The sequence below is a fragment of the Cetorhinus maximus genome, chromosome 13, assembly GCF_964194155.1.
Source record: "Cetorhinus maximus chromosome 13, sCetMax3.hap1.1, whole genome shotgun sequence".
Taxonomy (NCBI): domain Eukaryota; kingdom Metazoa; phylum Chordata; class Chondrichthyes; order Lamniformes; family Cetorhinidae; genus Cetorhinus; species Cetorhinus maximus.
The window spans coordinates 29,395,636-29,416,308 of record NC_135891.1 but is presented as its reverse complement, the minus strand read 5'-3'; the positions used below and the strand labels follow the sequence as shown (position 1 = coordinate 29,416,308).

The window sequence follows — 20,673 nt, the reverse complement described above, 5'->3', positions numbered from 1 at the left end:
ATTCTGTTAAGCTTTTGATTCCTATATTGTACAGAAGAGATGTCCTATAGCAAACTACATTAATGCCTTGTCATTAATTTAAAAATGAATAATGAATTCAAGACATCTATTAATAAGGCAGATTAGGGGCCAGTAAGATAATTAAACCATCCTGTACTTGAACAGTTTAAAACTATACAAAATTTAAATAAAAATTGACCACTAATTTCAAGGAAAATCATTACCCAGAAAACCTAGACCTTGTTAATTCTGAAGAGATTGGAAGGTTTCTTTCTATTTCTTGATTCGTCCTTGTATTTTAAACAGTTCAGCACAGAATAGTTCAGGTTCAGGCTCTGTATACAACACAGTAACTTAAAGCTACACAGTGGTTTCCAAACATTTCTGTGTGGGGAACTCCCTTAAAATACTGACGCACTCTTTGAGGTCCCCTCACCTAACCTCAAGAAAAGACAGTGTCAGCTAACTAAAGGAAACCAATGCTCTCGGTTGTAGAAATTATTTTTCTTAGTATACAACAACAAAAGTGAATCAACAAGTACAGAAAAATATAGAATTTGGAGCTCTTGAGCGTTGCTGGCACATGGTAAGATGGATCCCACAGGGTTTGCAGACTCCGGTTTTAAAAACAGGTGAATTATATTAGCATGTCTGGCCAAGAGACAACCTACCAGATATTAACACACATTAGCTGATCAGTGTTATAGGCCTCACCTTCTGTGAGAAGTATAGTTCCCTGTCACATGACCAGACCCATCACAACCAGGAGTTGGGCACCTTAAAATGAAATAAAACTTACTTTAGCATACTTAGTATATTCCTTTTACGTGTAATCAGTCAGGACAGACAAAAGAGTTGCCTATAAGTTGAATCACGCAAGAATAGCTATAACAGCAACGACTGTGGTTCAACTCAAAAAGATTTATTGGTCTGGTAAAATGCAATTTTCTTTTCTGCTGAAATTATGGAAAAATTGCAGAGGGAGGTATTTAACAATTCAGCAAAACTTTTATAAATAGGATCCTGATTCAACAACAATTTACAAATATTTACAGATATAAGATAATAAAAACACGTGTAAAAGACCTATGGATTTTAGTAGTTCAACAATTTTTTATATGAGAGGTTTGAACAAGCACAGAATCTATTAAAAAATGCTCCCATTAGATTTGCACCTAAGCAAATTTGGCTGCAACTCACTTACGAATGAACGATATAGTCATCATGAGTTGCTGCAAAAAAAAATTCCCTGGATATCAGAAAATGATTCCAGTGTTAAACAGTTTTAGGAAGTGTAAGGAAATGATGCGATGTGGCTGAAATGCAAGTATTATAAAAACCAATCATACCTGAGTTCTGAAGAGTGGGCAGCCATGAGGTTTCTTAGACTTTTATCTGCTAAAGGACAACCAGAAAGGCTGCAATAGAAGAACCAATAGAATTGAATAAAATGTATTTTTGAACGCCAAGTGAGTCATTTATAAAATTTTTACTGCGTTGTAAATAACTGATTAGTAATTCCATGGAAAAAAAAATCGCACAAAATACCTGCGATGAGAGGCATAATTTCCAGTTATGTGACCACTGCCATCACATCCAGGCGTTGGGCAACTGAGAGAAAATTGAAGAAACACCGAATAGTTAGAATGGCACCAGTTCATTTTACCTGTGGAAACTGTATGAAAGGAATGTGCCCGAACAAAACTAAATAAAACTGTCTTATAATCCGTTAGGGTCTTCAGCCCTTGACCTAATTAATTACATGACAATGATGCCTGGCCTTTCTTTCCTAAAAATGTTCTGTGGATGCAAAATTTATTTTTTCTGTCTATTTTCTCTCACTGGAAGAGTTGTTTATCACTACCAGCTTGAATAAATGGATAATCTGCTATCTGTGACTGATTTGATGAAAGGTGTTTGCTACACAGTGAGCTGCCCATCTCAATTTCTCCATGATAACACATCCATGTATCATTAGTGACACAATAGGAATGTAGAAATTTGGTATCAATGACAGGTATGCTGAAACACCAAGCAGTTCTGGGCCTCAGAACTGTAACCATCTGCTTTGGAAACAGACACTATCACTGTGGCACTAAGAGAAACTTTACATAACATTTCATGCATGCCAATCCTTCTTGTTTATTTGCTATCTACAGGTAACAAAGCTCTCAAGCAGTGAGGTTATTTACGTTATTAATTCTTTCTTGGCATCCTTGCATGAAAATTTCAGTTTGAGGCTGGAGCTTGTGACCTCTCCTGGGTACTTTTTATCTTCTATACTTTCATCCATCACTTCCAGATCTCCTGCCTCTGATGAGGGGAATGAAGAGGTGGCAGGTTCCATCTAGGATCACAGAATATAATTATTTTCAACATACTTTATTAGTCACTATCTTCCCTTCCTCTTCCATTGTCTCATAAAGACTTCTGATGATGGTGAGTTGGCTGCCACTTGTCAGGAATTATAATCCATTAAATTCTGAATCTCTTAGAGTGATGGGTACATAACAGTCTTATTATTTAATGGAAATTGGTGTGCAAACTTCCTATTTTCAATTGATGCCAAAACCATTTCTAGATTGTACCATGTCTTCCAAGTAGCAACCTCTGTCATCTGCTTGCTTATAGAACAGTCTGAACAAGGCACCAGAAATCTACCATAACCAAGCTCAAACAGTATCACCTATTGTCGAGGAGACCAGTAGGATATTACGACTGCATTACTTAAATATAATTTGCACTGGGGTAGCTTCTTTGGAGTATAGTTATTTCAGCTGCTGATTTTTAAAAAAATCACACATCATGCCAGAGTCCCACAGTTGGTGACATCTAGGGTGTAGTCATATGGGACTGGCAATTTGATTTCAATAATAATGTAACATGATATAGGACTCTGCTTCCTGACTGGTAGGTTTTAATGTTTTGAGGACGCAGGTGGGAGCATTCATATTCTGAAAATGATAAAACTGCAGTAAGTCTTTAGGACAGAATTTTCTGCCTGTCGGGTGGGCGGTGTGGGAGCGGGCACGGGTGGGCGGGGAACCAATCGGCGCCCCCGATCAGGTCCGCGCCGCCATTTTACGTGGGCGGGCAAATTAAGGCCCACCCAGCGTGACGTGCATCTGGAAGCGCTGTGCGCTCCCTGTGCGGGTGGGGGTTGCCTGAGTCAGGAGTGCGCTCTTCCGCACATGTGCGTGAAAGAGCGCAGAAATGCCTCAGGGAGATTAGTTTTAAGTCCAAAAAGTTTAATAAAGTGGTGAGAAAATTGTTATGACATGTCCCCTCGTGTGAAACTGTCACATGAGCTGGGACATGTGCATTAATTTCAATAGAAATTTTTGTCAAAATTTAAAATCATTCATGAAACCTCATCCTGCCCATAGATGAGGTTCCATGAAAAATACAAAGGCCGCCTGGGCTCGTTGCCTGCCCGCCAACCTTAAGGTTGGACGGGCAGCTCCATTAATTATTTAAATTGAGAGTTGAATGGCCTTAATAGGCCTTTGACAGTTGGGCGTGCCTGAGTTGGCTGCGCGCCCGCCGAAATGAAAGTCTGAATGATGCACCGTGACGTTAGGACGCACACCCGACGTCACCACGCGTCATTTTAGGCCTCGGCGAGCAGGCCCCATCCCTGCTCACCAAGCCGAAGATTCAGCCCTTAGTGTATTTTGTTCTACTATGTTTCATTTTAAGAACCTAAACACCACAAATAGATTATGAGTAAAAGCAGGGAAGTATTTAACAATTAATGGCCCAGGTATTAATACTTTTTAGACATTAAATTTGCAAAACTTTTTTTTAAAGAGACAAGTTGTACACCAGCATTTATACATATATTCTACTGCTGTACATTCTCAACATGCCATTTATGGGAGGCACAATGTGTATTAAAGTGCATAATTTGTACAATATGCATATTGTACAACCATTTAACATACTTGTCATGAAGAGATATTAACGTGTATAATGTTATCGGAAATTATTTTAAAATTGGACTTGTAGCAGGGTCTGTGTCTATGTGTTTGGCTTAATTGGATTAAAGCCAGCTAGTTTGGGTGCTTTGATGTATAGTGGTTTGAGATGTTAATTAGATCAACGTAAGGATAGAAGGTAAAGACTACATTTGCATTTGTTGAATAAACCATTCAAAAGAATGGATAAAATCTTGCGCCTAGCTGGGAGACACCAAGCAATGTGTTTATATTACTAATAAAATTGGTGGAATGAAAGGATTATTGTTAGTAGAGGTAAAATTAAAAAAAACCTAGTAATACAATGGAAAATTTATATTCAAACAGAAAGCTAGGTATAAACCGAAGGGAGTTGGTGTGTGAGGCAGAATCATGTAAGAGCTAACCAGACTGTAAGCCCTACAAATGTGCCTGCAAATTGCAAGGAATCTCATTTTGAATTCATAAGGTCAAATGTGCTTTGCCTGGTGTCTGTTTAAAGTCTATGGGTTATTGTTGCCTTGGTGAAGATTTACATGGGAGTGATTAATTTGGGGATTTGTTTAAAAGTTATTATAGTAGTAATTTGTAGATATGTGTATGTGTTTAATTTCTTGTTAAATTAATAAATGTTTAATTTAGTTGTATATAAAAAACCTCTTGAGGATTGGCGGTTTTATTCCTGAATTCAGAGCTGCATCTCAAATATACCAATTGAAAATATAGGTTATGACAGTTGTTCAAGTTTCCTTCTGGAATTTAAACAACTTGGCCTTTACCAACTGCTGTGTCATAACATACGTCAGGTTGGAGAAGTGGAGACAGCACAGGTGGTCAGGATGGCACCCTGGAATCTAGCTTCACCTGTCACTTATGTTATACTCCATGGCCAGAAACTTTCCTATGTCGGGCGGGCTGGGCGGGAGCAGGCGGGAACGGGTGCAGAGCCGGTCACTGCCTGCAATCGGCTGCACGCTGCCATTTTACATGGGTGGGCTAATTAAGGCCCACGCAGCGTAACGTGCGCCCGGTAGCGCTACCTGTGCGGGCGGAGGGAGGAGGGAGCACGGAGCTGCCTCAGGGAGATTAAGTACATAATAAAAGTTTTTATATAATAAAGTTAAATATTTAAACATGATCCCTCGTGACAGTGTCACATGAGCTGGGACATGTTTATGAATTGCGCAAAAATTAATTAATAATTTTATAAAACCTTCAGGAAACCTAATCCCACCCTTAAGGTTGGGCGGGCAGTATTGATAACTATTTCAATTGTTTTTTTAATGGCCTTAGCAGGCCATTGACAGTTCGGCGGGCGCGGAGCTGCCTCTGGTGCGTGTCCACCGGACGTAATATCTAAATGACACGTGATGATGTCGGGACGCATGCCCGACGTCATCGCGCGTCATTTTGCACATCCTTGTGTCGGCCCGCCCCCCGCACGCTGACATCAATATTCATGTTGCCCAGGCCAAGTGGTGGAAATTGGATTTCTGGGAACAGTTTTTATTTGATGCAGTCCAAAGTCAGATTGAATCCTGGGCTATGGAATAATACTGCCACTTTTTTGTTAGTATGCAGATAGAACTGCTTTGTATAAATGTGAAAGTAACTAGAACTATAATACAAGTATAAAACTTTGAAGCAAGGCTGTCATATTCCATGCGTTATCCTCTCTGTGTGTGTTTTTTGTTTGTTTGTGGGTATTGCCAGCAAGGCCAGAATTTATTGTCCATTCCTGATTGTCTTGAGAAGACGGTGGTCTTGAACTGCTCTATTCCTTTTGTGTGTAGATACATACATAGTGCTGTATGTAGCCCAATTGCAAATGAAATGCGGTTTCTTGGGGTTCTGATTTAGTTTAATTTTGCATTTTTAATTCACAGATGCTCCATGTTGAGAAATGCTGTGATTTGATATTTAAGTTAGATCAGCATACAACGTAAATGCCACCATAAAACACCTTCTATTCAGCTGTTACAGTGTCTCTTGGGTCCAATTTCCCCCCTGTGGTCTGGGTCTAAATGCAAAATGAGATTTTCATACTTGGCAGGTGTTTTCACTGAAGGATCAGGAAAGAATAGCTGAAATTGGAGCACCTGTTCACATACTGTGCTCCATATTCCATATTTCCCCACTGACAGTCACAAGTGAATTCCAGGATTGGAGATACCACGTGTGCGCAGCAAGCTTCTTTTTGGTAAATATGACATTTTTGAGATGATCTAATGTGGCAAGACACTTAGACTTGTTTGCACTGAGTCAAAGAATAACAATAATCAAAATTTCCCACATGGGTAGTTCTAAATCTGAGCTGACTCATCAGGCAAGAAGGAAAAATTGGATCTTGAGTCAACATTGGTCATTTTTATGAGTCAGTCATCGCTTGCAAGAGAATAAAGGAGAAAAGGGGAATTGACAGAAATATGACTGAAATGAGGGGCGGAATCTTGTTGCAGCGTCAGGGTCTCGCCTGCTGGCTGGAGAGATGGCAAGAGTCCCGAGATGCCTCTTTCAGGAAGGCTCATCCATCACAAGCCACACAGGCACTGGTGAGGCTGGAATCAAGACCCTGGGGGCAGAAGTGCCACATAGTGTGAACTGCCCGCCAATCAGAGCCCCAGGATTGCGGAGGACACAGGTGAGTAATTTGAGGGCGGGTGGTTTTGTGGGGTAGGGGATGCAAGGAGAGGCAGGCAGAGGGGGGGTCAGAAGCAATGGCAGGGATTTGGCTCGTAGTGCCCATCCCTCCCCCCACTTCCCCGATGTCCAGTCCCTTGATAAGACAATGATTGCTACTGATTGAGGGATATCCTCCTCCCCAGAAGGCGACAAGCGACCCACAGAGTTTCACCTGTTGTGCATGCCATATGACGACAGGCCTGCTTGCAGCTGGGTTAATCGCTGTGGCGACAGGATGGGGCCCTTAAGTGGTCATTAATTGGCCACTTAAGGGCCTTAATTGGCCGAGGGGTGTGTAGGTCCACCATGGGCTTTCCTGACCAGAACTTAATTCTGGTGGAGACGGAAAGCGGCGGAGTACAGGTATGTCACCACCCCGCCTAATTACATGCCCTTCCTGCCTCCAAGCTTGCCACCAGTGAGAGCAGGAAATCCTGCTAAAGTATTTTGAACCTAATGATGTGTTGTATTGTTTCATTTATCAGGTAACTGAATTTGTTCATAAACTAAATGGTGGATTTTTGTTTCAATTTTTTGTTGTTGGTGTCACTGACTCTACAGGAAACAGAGCATATTTTTCATTAGTAGTCAATCAAGTGTGACCTGTCCAGGAACTCACCTCTTCAGACTCTTCCTCTCTTGGTCTGCTTGGTTTTGTGTAGTCAATAGGGCCATCGTATTCATCCTGTTTAGAATTTTGACTGGACTGCGGAGAACCCATTACGCTGCTGCATGTGCTGTTGCTTCCATGAAGGCAGGAGGATGATAAATCGGCTGACCTGACATTCGAGCTTATTGCAGAAAATACATTTTCCCTTTTACGGTTTTTATTCATGCTGAGATCCAGGGTTCCATTTTCATCTACCTCAATATCCATATTCTGAAAAACAATTGAATAAGGGTTTCATCAAAAAACTACTTCTTCTTATTTTTGAAAATCCAATCATATGTTTTGTTGCTTTGGTCAGCATGGTTAACATCGTTTGATATTATGAATGCATCTCCCCATATCTTTGCTCATAGTAAATTGTTGGGTAATACTATTTTATATTGGCAAGAGGGCGACACAATATTTCACCCAATGTATTATTCTGCTGTATAATGGAGCTGTGTGTAAGCTGCTTTCTTGAAGGCCACCAAGTCAAAATGACATGACTAGGCACATGCTGGGGTCAACTGGAGGGTATACGTTTCTGTACAGGATGACAGCTTGTAAATCCCTGGCTTTCGCTAAGCTCGGAGGAAATCAGGATTTCAGGATAGTTTTGCCTTTGCTTTTTTTTTAATAGGTGAGATAAAAATTTACATCGGTGACAACTGTGACAGTCATGTCTCAAAACATTCCTGTACATATACTGCTGTTAACTATGTGAGTTGATGATTAATAATGAAGTGCAACACACATATTCTGATAGTTTTAACTGTTAGCTTTGTCCATTGCCAAAGAATCTTAAGATGTTCCAACCCCTGAATTATATCTGCCTTGTCCTAAACAACACATCTAGTGGAATGCAGTTAGTGGAATACAGTGACCTACCTTAGAGGGATGATCCTGATGCTTAGTGCTTAGATTCTCTGGCATTTCCCAACAACGTGTAGATAGATTGAGGATAGCCGTGGCAGCCATATGTGCAGCTTCTGCATCATGAGCATAGTCGTAGCCACCAGATGAGGATGAGGTTTTAACATAGTTTGTAGACAGACTGTGACTGGGTGAGGAGGCCTTTGGGAATGGTTTTGCTGTACAGGAAATATAGAATATTAAATAAGTCAGAAATATTCAATTTCAAATTATTTCAATATTAATTCCATGGTTCACAAAATGATGTGGATCATATCAAGAGTTTAGCTGATTTCAGCAGATCTAGATTCCGAACAGTCTTAACCTTTCCAGGTATAATGCAGGCATTTGTGTTTGACAGATGCAATCGGAAATAATCATTATTGGAGATATTTAAGATACTATTTATGATGCCATTTAAGAATCAGCTTTGTCATTTTGTTATGCTGAATTTTCATGCTAAAATTGCTAATAACGCAATCAATTCAGTAGTACTTAATCTTAAATGTGAAATAAATTGCTTTTCTGTCACTCCTAATATCAAGTGACAGAGGCTGCAGTTTCTAGCTTTCATTCAATCTTGGTGTTTGATTGTTTTGGGTTTCAAAATACATACTTACATTTAAAAGTTTTGGGTGAACTTTCAGAGGCCTGAAGTTTTGGAGCAATCACACGCTTCCCAAATACCTGTGCATCAAAACTGGCATAATCAAATGTAACCTTGGAGTACTTCTCCAACTCCTTTGCTAGGTTAGCACGAGGGGTGACTGGCAGCATGTTAGGCCTGTAGCTATAGTGTGGAATCTCCAACTGTTTCACAAAGCACATCGGCCTGGAAGTCATAAGGAGTTAAAAACTGAATTGCAAAGCAATGTCTGAACAAGGTCTCATTCCATTTATTTCACCTCTAAAGGTGTCATTTTGAATGAACAAAGCCATCTTCATTTTTATTCATTTTGCGCAAACAACATTAGTCTGTGCAAATATGTAAAAGAAACTTAATCAAGCTGACAATGCCTACCAGTTTCTTCTAAAGTGGAAATTTCTGGATGTGAGCTCACTTTCAGACTGCTACAAGAATAAGGTAGCTCTTTTATTCAAATTTGCATTATCAAGGTTGCACCTTGTAGTAATTTACCTGAATGTCATATATGGAAACTTTGCTGACATTGATACACACCATCCATATTTTTATCAGATTTATTATTTGAGTTTTGAACAATAGGCTGAAAACATGTGAATGAATGTAATATCCACAGTTCTGATATTTTACAAAGTTGCACACTTGATCTAGACCTTCCCCAACAGAAATTAAGGTTGGAAATTTATTTCAAGGATGAAGGTCAGCAAATCTGCTGGATTGTCCACCAGTGCTTGGATCTGCTGATTTCTGTGCCCGAATTCCCAATAAGCGCTCCTGGTCTAGTAAAGCTATATGCTGCGTGAATTTGTAAAATACCCATAATTGTAGGTATTTGCCTATTTTAAGGGCAGGATCTTCAGGTTGGTGAGCGGGGGCGGGGCCCGCTCGCCGACGTGTAAAATGACGCGGGATGATGTCGGGTGGAACTCCCGACGTCACCCCACCTCATTTCCATTTTCAGGTCGGCGGGGGCGCAGCTGAGTCAGCTGTGCGCCCGCCGACCTGTCAACGGCCCATTGAGGCCATTGGGAAACTAATTAAGATCATTAATGGGCCTGCCCGTCCAACCTTAAGGTTGGCGGGCAGGCCGGGAGAACAGGCGGGCCTCAGGAAAAGCATGAAATCTCATCCATGGGCGGGATGAGGTTTCATGAGGGTATTTAAGTTTTAAATAAAGGTTTCAGTTAAGGTTATGGACATGTCCCAACTCATGTGACAGTGTCACATGAGGGGACATGTCAGGGAAATTTTTCTATCATTTTTATTGCAAATTTTAATTCCGAGCTGATCTCCCTGAGGCAGCACTTAACCTCTGGGAGATCAGTGCGCACTTTCGTGTGCATGTGTAAAAGAGCACACTCCCAGCTGAGGGAATCCCCGCCCCCGCCCGCACAGGGAGCGCATAGCACTTCTTTGCAGACGTCACGCTGGGTGGGCCTTAATTGGCCCGCCCACGTAAAATGGCAGCGCACCCCCAATTGGGGGCGCCGATCAGAGGCGCGCCTGCCCGCGCCCGCTTCTGCACTTCCCCCTTGACGGGGGAAAATTTTTTCCCTAAGATATTGTTTACATTGCTTTTTAAAAATCAGCTTTGTCAAAATGTTGTGCAAAATTTCCATGCTAAGCTGATAATACAAAAATATTTTATTAGTTGACATAAAGAATAATTTGCAGACTATACCATTTCAGGATCTGTGTATGTAAAAAGGATACCTGATAGTTATTTCTTGATTATCTAAATAGCGGAGCACAGAAAGTGTTTCCTCTAATTTGTTCTAATCTTTGCAGCTTTCGCTGAGTTGCCTTGGGTTCTTTGGTGCAGTAAACCTACCTCAACACTCTGTCAGAACTTTGGCTGCTCTTGGGAGACTCACTGTTATGCTGTTTCTCATGAGATTTTGCCAGTTTCTCAGCAGCAGCGATGGGACACCCAGAAAGGCTGTGACAAAGAAAGCAGCAACATAAGTTAGCTATACTTTTGAGGACAGCTTTGCATCAAAATGGTATAAAGAAAAACTATACTATAGCTACTCCGGGCTGCATTTTGTAAATGGCCCTGTATGAACCCTTCACAATCTTGTGCTTAATCCTCTGTCATTTTTTGAATGTAAAGATTAACCCATTTGTTATAACCGTGTCATGCAGAAAAAATACCAGACAGAAAATTATATTCCTTAATTTCTAGAATGCTGTAAATAAATAAACTTGTGACACTATTTTGTTGCTGACTGTATTCGGTATTTTCTTATATTTGGTAAGGTAATTATTAAATCAACTTCTAAGTTCTCTACATTTATCTCTATATTAAATTGTAGAAACTTAATAGTAAAGAAAAAAATGAGGAAATTGTATTTATGAAGCATGTTTCATGACTTTAGAATGCTCTGGAACACTTCACGGGCAATATGCCACTCCGGGTCCTGCCACCCGCTGAAGCGGAATCGCCTCTCGCTTTCGGCCTCAGCGGCGTGACTTCATCTCTACCAGAAAAATACAATCCTTACATGAAAGACAGCACCTCCTGGCAGTGCAGCACTCCCTCAGTGTCAGCCTGGATATGTACGCAAATATCTGGGGGGAGGCGGAAGCTTGAACCCATTACTTTCCGCCATGCGAATGAATGCGCTACAACTGGCCAGCTGACCAAGGCGTGTAACCATGGTTTCTGCTCCATTATGCGTGTGTGAATGTTAGGTGAAGACAAGATCAGGTTCAGTTGTGATACTTCCCATGAGGTTGGATAATAGTCAGGAATGCTCATTTTTACGCTCTGCCCTAAATCAAGGAAGGCCAAATGTACCCCAGTGGAGATATGCAAAGTCAGCACTGGCTGTGGGCAGCACATGGGACCTTGCAGTTCTGTATGGCTCAACTTTTCACTGGGTAGAATCTTACCTGTGGCGGGCAGGCTGGGTGTGAGCGGGCGCGAAGCTGATTGCCGTCCGCGATCGGCTGCGCGCCGCCATTTTACGTGGGCCAATTAGGGCCTGTCCAGCGTAACGCGCAGCTGGTTATGCTCAGCACTACCTATGCAGGCGGGGGGAGGAGGGAGAGTCAGGGCCTGCGCTCTTTCATGAAAGAGTGCAGCAATGCCTCAGGGAGATTGAGTAAATAATAAGTTATGTAAACGTGTCCCCACATGAGCTGGGGTGTGTTTGTGAAGTGTACCAAACTTATTTATTACTTTTATAAAACCCTTCAGGAAACCCCATCCCGCCCGTGGATGAGGTATCCTGGAAAACGTGAAGGCCGCTTGGGCTCTTTGCCTGCTCGCCAACCTTAAGGTCGGACGGGCAGCATTGTTAATCAGGTAAATTACTTTCCTAATAGCCTTCATAGGCCTTTGACAGATCGGCGGCGCGCGCCCGCTAAATGCAACATCAAAATGACGCACGATGACGTCGGGACGCATGCCCAACGTCATCTCGCATCATTTTACACGTCGGTGTGTCGGGCCCGCCCCCGCACGCTGACAGCAATATTTTGCCCACTAAATACTTGCATTGAGCCGTGTACAGTGCAAATGAGTAGCATTGTGTCAACATAATGAGGGTTCCACTTTGGCTGGGGCATCAGGTAGCAGAAGTTCCTCCAGCAAAGTCTAAACTGGTTAGTCTTGCACAGCTTCTAGCAACCTGTTCTGAGACAGTGAGTTCTGGAAGAAGGCAATTTGTTTCCTCTTTTTTGAAAAACTATTTTGCCATAATTAATGTAATTTTTAATTTATTTCAGAAATCAAACATATTGCCTGAGAGAACTGGTGACAATGTGCTACCAGGTCTCTGCCTTTAGGTACGTCTTGATTTCCCTCCCTTGCATTAGGGAAATGTCCAGCATTGCCCCTGCTGACAGATTAACCATGACTGCATGGTATAGTGCACTGAAGTATTAACGTGCAATGCCAGTTACTTGCCTGCTCTCTAAATTAGGAAATCATTTGTTCAATCCTCTTTGAAAATCCAAAAGAATTGACACAAAACATCTTTTTCCCAAGGCTAAATAAAGAACAAAAGGTTCAGATATTGAAAATAATTAAGACCATAAGACATAGGAGCAGAAATTAGGCCATTCGGCCCATTGAGTCTAAATGCTTCAACAATAAATTTTAGCTAGATTTAACATCCATTCCAATACACCGTAGTACAATTGTTCTGCAGTATCTTTCACCTTTAAGTTATGTCAAAATATAATGTATAATGAAGAAAACGTCCCTACCTCCTGTGTGTATTTCGGTTGCTGTTGACATGCCCCTGTCCTGTGCAGCCTGGTGTGGGACACTTCAAAACGTTTTCATGCATGGCAAGGACTGAATAAGCAAGTGAAAGCAAAAAGTATCAAACACTGACTGCCTTTTTGTAAGTAGCATCATCACTTCATGCTGGCTTTCAGATAAAGCTTGTAAAATGTAAGTTGTTTGGCAGTTTTATTTTTGGCCAGTTTCGTCTGAGCTTTAGTTTCATGGATCAAATCATAACCATCAGTTAAGTGGCAATTCTTTATATGTGAGTGTTGCAGGATATTTAACCTTGGGAGGGGGAAACACAGGGGAATATGATTCTATCTTTACATATTATTCACATTCACAGTTTTCCAGCAGCAGAGGTTATTGGGTAGAGATCAAGGACAGGAACCCTGAATGATTTTCATCTTCCTTGCTCAGGAATGCAGAGGCCAACTGTATCACTTCTAACCACTACTAACTCAGCACCGACTAGCAAGGGAACTTGGAACCTTCTGGTCTGTATGATTCAGTTATAAGCTTATGTTATATACAAGTAAACCACCGAGACACTGAATAGCACCAATTTACATTATCAATATTTTAAAATGTGGGAAGTTTTAACCTGAACACAAAGTGAACAAAAAGAGTATCATATCTCTGTGGCTGTCATTACTAGGATTGCTTTCAACTAATCAAGGTACTGGGGCTTAATGATAATACCATGGGCAATGTAAATCATTCCAACATTAGGACAAATGCATTTATGTCAATGTAAGCTCATAAGTATTGATTTTTATTTAATATTTTTTGTCAAATTGTTCAGTTCATACAGATTCATTATTATCACACATGTATCACAGTGGGTAGTTGAGGTGAATAGTATATATCTACTTAAGAGCGAGTTAGATAACATATGAGGAAGAAGGAAATTGCGGGTTAGTTGATAGATTTGGATGAAGAAGGATGGGAGGAGGCCTGAGTGAAGCATAAATGCTGGCATGGACAGGTAGGGCCAAATGGCCTGTTTCTGTGCTACATATTTTATGTAATTCTTTGTAAAATGTATTTGCTGATTTAAGGCTACTTTTTCTTAACAAAATAGACTGCTTTCACACAGTTAATTTTTGATGCTAGGCTTTTGATTTAAAAGTGATCTTCATTATCAGTAGCTGAGCCAATATTAACCTTTACACATTTTTTATTGTAAGGTTATAAATAATAATTCATCATGGTCACCCCAAACGCATGAGTAGCAGAAAAATTACTAAGCTAGATCTGACAATTTCTGTCAGCAATGTTAGTGCACAAATACTTTACATAGTCATATTAAATTCCTCCAGTTTTTTAATAAAGGCATGAACCCGTTTACTTTAAATGGGTTAACACTTCTATTTAAAATACCAGAGTGATAATTAATGTGATAAAATAATTTGTTTGTACAATATAATTGCTGCCAATGATTTTTGTATTCTGAGCTGTCAATGACACACAAGAGTGAGTTTACACATTGGCACTCCTGGGTCAGTGCTTTGTCTTCTCAGAGTGAATTTGGGACTTTGTGTGAAAACTCCCATGGTTTTCCATCCATTAAAAATAACAGAGGTAGAATTGCCTTAGTAAAGCTATGAAGCTCTGGGCTGAAAGCACCAATTGGTAAAACGAACCCTTTTTAGTAGCGCTGTGAAGTTAAATCAAACAAGGATCAATCTCACAAAAAAGGAACTACTCACTCTCTGGAGGTATTTTATCCTTGTGCGGGCAGCCAGAAAGACTACGATGGTGTGGATACAATCCTGTCACATGACCGGTGCCATCACAGCCTGGGGTAGGGCACTTGATCTCCCTCTTCTCGGACCTTGAGGGATCTATACAACAGTGTGTACAAAAACACCAATACTAAGAATTCCTTTGTGTGCTCCCTGTCATTAGCTTATCCTCTAAGGTCACAGGAAGCTTGTGAAGTACAGATTTGTGTAAGCTGCAGAGAACTGTAGTAAAAGCTTGTGTCCCTGTCACATTCACTATTTCTGCTGCTGATAAAATACTAAGATCTATTTACTTTATTGGTACAAGTCTTTTTTTTCTTTTTTTTAGTAAACTAAACCAGTGAATAATTTAATCAAAGGGAAGATCACAAGATAAGATTCACATGTCGAAGGAGCATCTCATCCATCCAGAAATACCATATGTTCTCCCATCAGCTTGCAAAATGATTCCAGGGTTTTTGTCTCCACCTCTTTACCTGGAAGCTGATTCCATTATATTGATTACTCTTTGAGTGAACAGGAACTTCCTGCTTGTTTTCTTATACACAACTATAAAGTCCCCTCAGTCAACTCCAAAGAAAGGTAATTTTTTTGCTGATGATTTTAGAAAGTTTCATTCCAGTTAAATATAAAAACATTGAACTAACTGTATGCTAATGAACATCTGAAGATACATTTTAAATGATAATTGTTTCATACAATCTTCACTGAACAAAATGTAATTCAATTAAATATGGAAAATTACATGGGTTGCAGTTGATTATGGTTAATAATGAGTGTAAAAGTCCATTATTCCAAGGATGTGAATTATAATTCCACTCTTCAGCAATGTGAAATTAAAAAAATATATATAGTTCACTCCAGCAAATTGTTACTTAATGGTCATTTCAAGAAGGATTTAAATCTTAAAAATGAATCACACATGGAATAAATAGACTACTGCATTATTCATTGGTATATTACTGATGTTCTTCCAATTGTATCAAAGTCCCCTGCAATAATTTACTGTTCTAACCACAGTCACAAATGGCTTATGCTTTATGCATTGGGTCTCTGATATTGAAATTATAACGTGACACTAACGTATAAACATTTAATGCCTTTGTCTGTATGCTTCTCTGCTATTTCAGCAGAGGCACTATCCATTGATTCTAAACAGGTGAATGACTCCATAAAATAGTAGAGTCAGGAATTCCAGAAAAAAACATATTAAGTGTCTGTACTATATCATTATATCTCAATTTCAGAGCCTTTTATTGTTTTTCTCCTTATTTGTCCTTGCTTGGTGAACACTGTGGCTCATGCTGGCATTTGGCAGCAACAACCGTTTGTACCCCGAAGAGAGGGGATCTTTTTACAGAATGACCCTGGACACTAAGTGTTGGTAAGACTTTTTAACCATGGATAGACCAACGTTTACAGATAGACATTCATCAGAGGAGAGATTGATAGAGATCAGAATCAGAGTCTCTAGTAACTCTTTATCATCCTATTGCCCGTATGCAGAGGCCAACTCTGGCCTCCCACTGCCATCCTTCCTAAGATCACTGCATACTATGAACAGAAACTGGACTTCTCTTGTCTACATAGCATCACAAAAGTCACCCTGTGGACTACCAGCTGGATATGTTATGCATAAATAATTAGTCACTTTAAAGTTCTCTTCGCTTTTCACAAAAGTAAAATACCAAAATGCTATAATCAACTGCTGTTTTTACAATATTTTGTGTTTTTAAGCTGCATTAGGTTGAATAATTTTGAGAAATGCTTCAATGTGTTTAATAGCTCTGGCTTCAGCACTAGCACAGCTGCAGAGCATGTGTAATTTTCTCAGTGTGTGATCAGTTATTTTATGCATATGGTACAGCACGTTTTATGCTCAATGTGGTGGAATAACAATGTACACTGCACTGAAAATTAAATCCATGTACATAGAATAATCAAGTAATTGTCATCCAGGCTACAGCCTGCCACTTACCTTTACTATAAAGGTTCTTCCTGATGGAATCCAAAGATTTATTTGGCTTGTCTTCCATGTGGATATGCCTCATTTGTTCCCCTGATATCCTACTGGGCTCTCTGCTTACATCTTCTCTCTTCATCTTCACCTGCTCAGCTTTCAGAGCAATGGCCTGTTCTAGGAGCCCAAGATTTCCTTTTGTCATCATGTCATAAATTTCTAACTCCTCAGTGATTGCAGACTTTGGAGGTAAACTCTCACTCTCATCAGTGCATTCCTCCAGATTGTCCTCTGCAATCGCTGAGCTTTCTGACTTTGGTTGTCCTTCACATTGAATTTCCTGTTCTGTCTCTTGTGATAGCTGCACTATTACTTCAGCACTGTCCTTGTATTGCACATCAGTGGACTTGTTCTCCTCCATATCCTGCTTATCAGCCTCATCAACCTCTTGTTGGAAAACAATTCTCTGCTCACCGCAGTGAGAGGAATCAGTTGTACCCTTAAATTCTTTACACTGTTCTTCATTTGTTTCATCAGTAGATGGAAGCACATTTTCGATTGTGTCTTCTTCAATCGAGTCATGATCCTGGTCAACTTCCTTTTCGCATTCAGAATCTTCAGTCACAGTCTCACTTTCAATAATTTCCTTTCCAGAATCACTTTCTTCTTCTGTTGTCTCCTGATGTGTGCTGTCTTTTGTATAAATGCAAGTCTCTGTAGGTTGTGACTCACTGTTACTTGGCTTTTTATCTGAGAATGAAGGAATTGCGGTATCGTCTACTATTTTGCCAAGATTTAGAAGTGATTTGGCAACTAATTCCTGATAGTTAACAAAATCGTCCTTTCGAGTACTGACATGCTTGGCCCCATCCTCCCAATAATGCCTATCATCTGGCCCTTTATGCCTGGAATCTGCAATAAAGGAAAATGATACATGTTTAGTTTCAATTATGACTGTGCACTTTCAGAAGAATATCCCAGAACTTTGTCATTAAATATTTTATTACACTTATACTAGCTGATCACCTGTGACTTTGCTCGTGGGAAGTCAAATAATATCCACTCAATAATGTTAGGAGTGTTAGATCAGATAACCATGCAATTACCTTTGCTACAAAAATGAAACTGCTTAAACTAGCTAGTCCCTTGAAAGCCACATAGGCTAAACGATGAAAATCTTGAGGATGGTTAGAGAAATTATAGGTTGGTGAATGAAGTTTTCAGATTGCCAAGTGTTTGTAAATTCCTAGCTGCAGGTCAGAAGAAACTAGCGTCAAATGACAGTCTTTCTTTATTTATACTTCTAGCACTTTGGGGTGTGATTCCCAAAGTGTGACAGATGTGTTTTCAGTCCTCAAAATGTACTATGGTATCCATCTACATTAATCTAATAAACTGATTTATGATTTTGTTTCTGAGGATTACACTGATCTTTTGGATATTTTTTGCAGTGCAAAATGGGCAGATGTTAACGACTCTCGTAGTTATCTTTATAATTTAGCACAAAATGGTCTCTCGGATCTCCTTATAGTTGCAAGATGTAATTTACATAGCAGATCTCTGGTAGCTTTGCTTATGTTTGCTTGGGATCTGGAGCATGGATTATCTTGCTGCCAAAATAGAATCTGGCCTGCCCCTTCAAGGCCATTACTCACATACTCCACAGGAGAAGAGAGGTCTAACTAAGAAATTCCAGGTAACAATAGCTGAAATAAAAATATTGGTTCCAGTTCAGAAAAAAACAGCAAGGATGGTGTGTAGCTGTAGCAAAATGGAACATCTGGACTGCAACAGGTGCTCACTAAACTGTTATAAATGCTACAAGGTCTCGTGGCATTTATCATGGTGATCTGGAAGTTTGTTCATTATGTTATAGCATTGATTCAAAATTAATTCAATATTACTATGGATTTTCATAATTTGTACTGCACCTGGTACTGATTCAGCGCTTTCAATTTCTTCCATATTCTTTTCTTCTTCCTCCTCCTCCTCCTCCTCCTCTTCTTCTATTTCGTCTTCAACTTCAAGTGCTTCTTCTGATTCATCTATAACTGATTCCTCCTTTAAGTCCAATTCAACTACTCCATCACTATCTCCATTATAACCTTCATCCAAAGCAAGTTTCAATGGATGGGATTTCCTTTTGGTTAGAGGTTGATCAGGATCGGTGTCTTGTATTTTCCTTTTCTTGGCTAAAGGGCAGCCTTGTGAACTTATAATAAGACCATAATTTTACAGTTACTTGAAAGGCAGCTTAACTTTTTTAAACATAAAAGTCTGAATATACTTGCTTTAAATAGATTCGTCAACTATTCCAAGTTTTTAAGTATAGAATGAAAATTGTCAATAATCTCAGGCCCTGAAATTACACCATGAGATATAACACACAAAAAGTTTGATCTTAAACTAATCTCCTCTTTTTTTGTTATCCCATTTTGAACATACTGGTATCCCATGATGCAATTTTTTGGCCATTTGTCTTTAACTCTAGAAGAATAGAAAGATTTACCTTCTATGCCGTGCATATTTTCCACTAGCATGACCTGAGCCATTACATCCTGGAGTAGGGCAGCTGAACAATAAAGTGATTACAAGATCAACACTTTTGCAAAGTAGAGCACACAATACAATTTTACACGGTCAATCTCTTCTCCTTGGCTTTCGGGATGGCAATGTTCTAGTCAATAATTTGAATGAGAAAAGAGGGATAATTATTAAGGTGGGATTTCCAACTTCTGTGCCCATTCTAGCCTTAAGTTACAAAAATGTGTGATGAATAATATTCATTTTTTAACCTTTTATTCTTAGTGTTAAACATTGTTCATTCTTAGGACCTTGGTGTAGAAGAAAAGCCACAAGCTTCAATTTTGCCACTATTTGGCTGTCAGTAGACCTGCAGTTTTGAACTACTGCCCCAGATACAGATGCCTTACAGTATTTGGGGACATTTTATATGATCTGTATCTAACACTGTTTCACTTGGCTGTTATAATTGTTCTTTTAAAAGCCAAAAGCTCCAAGGAAAATTGATTACCTTTGAGATTGGAGCCACACTCACCTTTTTTAAAGAGGTCACAACACACTTTCCAGATTACAGTAACTATCTGTGCCTTGGTTCTTTCCCGTTGCTGTGCTAAATTATTACATCCACCCATATCGCTGTTTGAATTTATATTTTGACAAGCCATAATCATGCTAACAAGATGAATTTTTCAGATTTAAAACATCACAGAATAAAATCTTACCAAAGTGTTATTGAAGAAACCGGGCTTTTATTGTTTCCAGGTTTTTTTCCTTCTCAGTGTACAGCACTTATCTTTATACGTATAATAGACTTTTTATCCTGAGAGCGGACAACATTGGTCTAGAACGATAGGTATAGTTTTTAACTAGCCTGCTATCCAATGGTGCCAGCAGAAGATCCAGTCCATTTTGAGGGCCAGGCTTCATTATTCTGCTGCTGTTGAGCTCCAGGCACTAAACATGCAACGTTGTAGTTTGCCAGCTCAGGGTTATGTAAGATTAGGTAACCCAGAGGGCAACTCATCCAACTGAAATGTAGGTCCTGGGGCAGGGAGAAGAGGGTGACTGAGTGGTTGAAGGCTTGGTGGGGTGCCAGGGTGGCAATGACCTACATTATTCTTATGGAGCTTGGACGAATTTGCTGGATTAGAGAGAAAATCTAACCAAATTGAAGCCCCCATTATTGACATCCTTGGGGTTACCATTCATCAGAAGCTGAACTGGGCCAGCTATATAAATACTGTGGCTAGAAGAACAGGTCAGAGGTTGGGTATTCTCTGACGAGTAACTCACCTCTTAGTTCCCCAAAGCCTGTCCACCATCTACAAGGCACAATTCAGGAGTGTGATGGAAAACTCTC

At 39.9% G+C, this 20,673-nt stretch overlaps 1 protein-coding gene across 1 annotated transcript in view; it reads right to left on the bottom strand.

Annotated features, from left to right (window-relative positions):
* LOC144688508 (myelin transcription factor 1-like) overlaps positions 1-20,673 on the bottom strand; it is a 79,564-nt gene that overhangs the window by 47,208 nt on the left and 11,683 nt on the right. Inside the window, exons 5-17 of the mRNA XM_078555166.1 lie at positions 19,300-19,362; positions 18,722-19,002; positions 16,809-17,702; positions 14,795-14,929; positions 13,058-13,148; positions 10,674-10,781; positions 8,820-9,031; positions 8,176-8,378; positions 7,258-7,518; positions 2,193-2,347; positions 1,549-1,611; positions 1,350-1,418; positions 715-777 (exon numbers count right to left, since the gene is read on the bottom strand). Of these exons, the coding sequence (XP_078411292.1) occupies positions 715-777; positions 1,350-1,418; positions 1,549-1,611; positions 2,193-2,347; positions 7,258-7,518; positions 8,176-8,378; positions 8,820-9,031; positions 10,674-10,781; positions 13,058-13,148; positions 14,795-14,929; positions 16,809-17,702; positions 18,722-19,002; positions 19,300-19,362 (2,598 nt within the window). The remainder of the gene's footprint in view (positions 1-714; positions 778-1,349; positions 1,419-1,548; positions 1,612-2,192; positions 2,348-7,257; positions 7,519-8,175; positions 8,379-8,819; positions 9,032-10,673; positions 10,782-13,057; positions 13,149-14,794; positions 14,930-16,808; positions 17,703-18,721; positions 19,003-19,299; positions 19,363-20,673) is intronic.